The 3,862-nt window shown below is 54.5% G+C and overlaps 1 protein-coding gene across 1 annotated transcript; it reads left to right on the forward strand.

Moving 5' to 3' along the window:
* Positions 1 to 2,157: 2,157 nt before the first annotated feature.
* Positions 2,158 to 2,907, forward strand: LOC134434168 (olfactory receptor 14C36-like). The gene has a single exon (XM_063182850.1). The coding sequence runs from the start codon at positions 2,158 to 2,160 to the stop codon at positions 2,905 to 2,907; it is 750 nt and encodes a 249-aa protein (XP_063038920.1).
* The last annotated feature ends 955 nt before the right edge of the window (positions 2,908 to 3,862 follow it).

Raw genomic sequence — 3,862 nt, forward strand, 5'->3', positions numbered from 1 at the left:
CAGGATGGCACAAAATCTCAGAGAATCAGAGTGTAGAAAGGAAAATTCAAAGTACCTTAAAAATCTTGAGTATCTTAAAGCATTAATGAGCCCCACTGAGTGTCAGTACAAAGCTCTCAAGGGACTCGTTAAAGCAGATAACTGGGGACATGATTGCACAAACCTCTCACAGAGTCTCTATCAAAAGGGAAACAACCAAGTACCTTAAAATAACTGAAGTACCTTGAAGCATTATAGAGCCCACTGAGTGTTGTTACTGACAAAGCCTGTCCAGGGACTAATTACAGCAGGTAATTGGAGGCCATGATTGCACAAACCTCTCAGAGACTCCAAGGCAAAAGCCAAACCCAAAGTCCTTTGAAAAACCTGCAGTCCCTGCAGGGAGTATTCAGGAGCCCCCAGGGCCATTCCTGGCCAAGGCTCCCCAGGGACTCCTTCCAGCAGATCCTTGAGGCCACTGAGATGTGGGCTAGGGGCGGATGCTGATGGCAGGACAAGGGGCTGACAGTGCCCAGCCTGGCTGGGGCTGTGCCAGGAGGCCCCAGGGCCTCAGGACAAGGTGCCTCCTCACAGCCCTTGGTGGCACAGACCCTGCTGTGCCCCAGGGCACCAAGACTTGGCTTTTCTTTGTCCCCACCTGTCATCACTGCCTCCAGTTCTCTGCTCTGCCTGGGGTCTGGGGACACTTTGTCAGTCGTGTCCCTCAGTGGGACCCATTAAAAGTCCAAGAAACTTTGGAGTTGGATTCTGACTCCGAGTTCTACAGACGTTTCTTCAGCTCCCTCTCAGAGACTGATATTCAGGGCCTGAGCACAAAGCCCCTGAGGGTCATTCAAGTCCTTGTGCTGTGTCTGTGCTGCTGAGCTGGGCTGGGCTGCTGGCACAGAGACAGCTCCTGGTAACCAAGAAGAGCTTCAAAAGCACATTTCTCTTGATGAGCAGCTCTTCTGCCAGCCCAGCAGGGCTGGGGCACTGCCTGCAGCCAGCCTGGGCACAGCACAGAGGCACAGAGAGCTTCAATCAGTCAGGGCTGGGAAGGTGCTGAGAAGTGCCTGGGGCACAATCACTGCCAGCTCTTGGCACAGGAACCTCTGGCTGCAGGACAATGCAGCTGCAGCTCCTGGAGCCATCTCAAGCTGGAACATCCCAATGCCTACAGACCCTGTGAGTACATTCTCTGTTTGTCTCTTGTGCAGAGCAGCCAGGGGTGCCCAGGGCTGTCCTGCAGAGCAGGGTCCTGCAGCCCAGGGCACTGTGCTGGGGCAGGGACTCTGCTGCCTGCCAGGGACAGCTCTCAGCCAGCCCTGGCAGCTGCTCCCAGCACTGGGGGACAAGATGTGGGTGGGAGGAGACAGCTGGTAAGGCTTGGAAGTGTTCTCCTTGTGTAGGGAGGATGCTGCATTGTTCAGGACTCCTCCCTGCATGGCATTTACCTGCAGAACATTTCCAAATAGATTATACAGGGTGCACAGCAAGAAAGGGGCTACATAAAAGGGAAAATCCTGCTTTTTTAATCTAATGACCTGGGCTGCCTTGATGGTAATTGCCCAAAGATATAAATCTCTTCGTTTGGGTGAAGATAATGAAAAAAATTCTCTCAGATGTGAATAAACCAATAAGTCACAGAAATCAGCACAAGGCCTCTCACAGGCAGAATCAGTGTCGCTTTTCCAGCCTCCTCAGGGTTGATCTGACATTCGTATCAGACCCTGCAGAGCCAGAGCTGCCCCTGGGCAGTGCCAGAGCTGGGAGGGATCTGCATGGCAGACCTGAACCCCCAGGTCTCAGCTGGGCTTTGGCAGCACTGGCAGTGCCCAGCCAAGGGGACAGGGAAGCAGCTGCTGGCAGGGACAGCTCCCGGCAGCAGAGCCCTGGGAAGGCAGTGGAGGGAAAGTGCCCCCAAGATGTGCTGGGATATTTAAAGTCCTCTTCAAGCACAATTATTCCATGATTACTTTTTTTACAGATCCTGATTCCAAGACAGAACAAATGTCTAACAGAAGCTCCATCAGGAACTTCCTCCTGCTGGCATTGGCAGACGCGCGGCAGCTGCAGCTCCTGCACTTCTGCCTCTTGCTGGGCATCTCCCTGGCTGCCCTCCTGGGCAACGGCCTCATCATCAGCGCTGTAGCCTGCAGCCACCACCTGCACACGCCCATGTTCTTCTTCCTGCTCAACCTGGCCCTCACTGACCTGGGCTCCATCTGCACCACTGTCCCCAAAGCCATGCACAATTCCCTCTGGGACACCAGGGACATCTCCTGTGCAGGGTGTGCTGCACAGTTATTTCTGAGTTTCTTCTTCATCTCAGCAGAGTATTTCCTCCTGACTGTCATGTGCTACGACCGCTATGTGTCCATCTGCAAACCCCTGCACTACGGGACCCTCCTGGGCAGCAGAGCTTGTGCCCACATGGCAGCAGCTGCCTGGGCCATTGGCTTTCTCAATGCTCTCATGCTCATGGCCAATACATTTTCCCTCCCCCTTTGCAAGGGGAATGCCCTGGGACATTTCTTCTGTGAAATCCCTCAGATCCTCAAGCTCTCCTGTGCCAAATCATATCTTAGGGAACTTCGGCTTCTGGCTGTTAGTGCCTGTTTATTTTCTGGATCTTTTGTGTTCATTGTTTTCTCCTATGTGCAGATCTTCAGGACTGTGCTGAGGATCCCATCTGAGCAGGGACGGCACAAAGCCTTTTCCACCTGCCTCCCTCACCTGGCCGTGGTCTCTCTCTTCACCACCACTGCAGTGTTTTCTCACTTGAAACCCCCTTTGATCTTCTCCCCATCCCTGGATGTGACCCTGTCAGTTCTCTATTCAGTGGTGCCTCCAGCCCTGAACCCCCTCTTCTACAGCCTGAGGAACCAGGAGCTCAAGGCTGCAGTGTGGAAACTGATGACTGGATAGTTTCATAAACATTAAACTGCTGGCCAATTTCTGCAAACCACTTGAAATAAAGTCATCTTTGATCCTTCTTTTTGGTTCATTTTGGAGGTTCTTTCTCTTTTTATTTTACTTTTTTAGTCTTGTCCACTAATAAATATAATTGTTTTTGCCATTTTTCATTTTGTTTCTCTTCACCTTCCCTGTGGCCACAGACTGTGTCAATGAGCTCTTGGTGCCTTTAAATTAACTAAAGGATCTACCAGCAGAGTTTTCTGCAGAGATGCCCTTTTGTTGCCTTCTCTGGAGCTGCAGCAGCAATGTCTGTGTGCAGAGCTGGGGCAGATCAGGGCTGGCCCAGCAGCTGTGCCCAGCAGCAGCAGCACTTGGTGTTGCCAGTGCTGCTGCCGTGGCCCTGCCCCGCTGCCCTGGTGGCCCTGGTGCTGCTGCAGGGCCTGAGTGCTCTCTTGGCTGGGCACAGTCCTGGGGATGGCAGTGCCGGGGCTGCAGCAGGGACAGGCCATGGGCACTGCTGGGGCAGCGCTGATGCCTCTGGCCAGGGCCTGGGGGCTCCAGGCTCCTTGCCCAGGCTCTCTCAAGAACATGGCCAGGCCAATGCTCAGCACAGAAAGCCCCCGTGAGCAGCCCCAGGCTGGCCTTGGGCAGGCTGGGGGCAAACAGCATGGCTGGGGCTCTGCAAGGGCCCTGGGGCAGACGGGAAGGAGCAGCAGAGCAGGGGCTGATCCATCCCCAGTGTGCTGCACAGCCCAGGGCAGCATCCCAGAGCGTCCTGATGGAGCTGCCAACAACATCCCCCCTCTGCAGCCCTGGCGTCTCCCCCAGCTCACACTGGTGCCCCATCCTTGCAGGCACAGACACAGCAGCACGGGATCAGCAGCCCCTGTTTGGTGTGCACAGAGCAGGCAGGAGCACCCCCATGCTGTTGGTGTGGGGACATGAACCTGAGGGAGCACAAATG

Source organism: Melospiza melodia, unplaced genomic scaffold (assembly GCF_035770615.1).
Source record: "Melospiza melodia melodia isolate bMelMel2 unplaced genomic scaffold, bMelMel2.pri scaffold_32, whole genome shotgun sequence".
NCBI classification, from domain to species: Eukaryota; Metazoa; Chordata; class Aves; order Passeriformes; family Passerellidae; genus Melospiza; species Melospiza melodia.

Bases quoted from the DNA above. Each gene is read 5' to 3' on its own strand.
- LOC134434168 (XM_063182850.1), top strand. From the start codon at position 2,158: ATGTTCTTCTTCCTGCTCAACCTGGCCCTCACTGACCTGGGCTCCATC.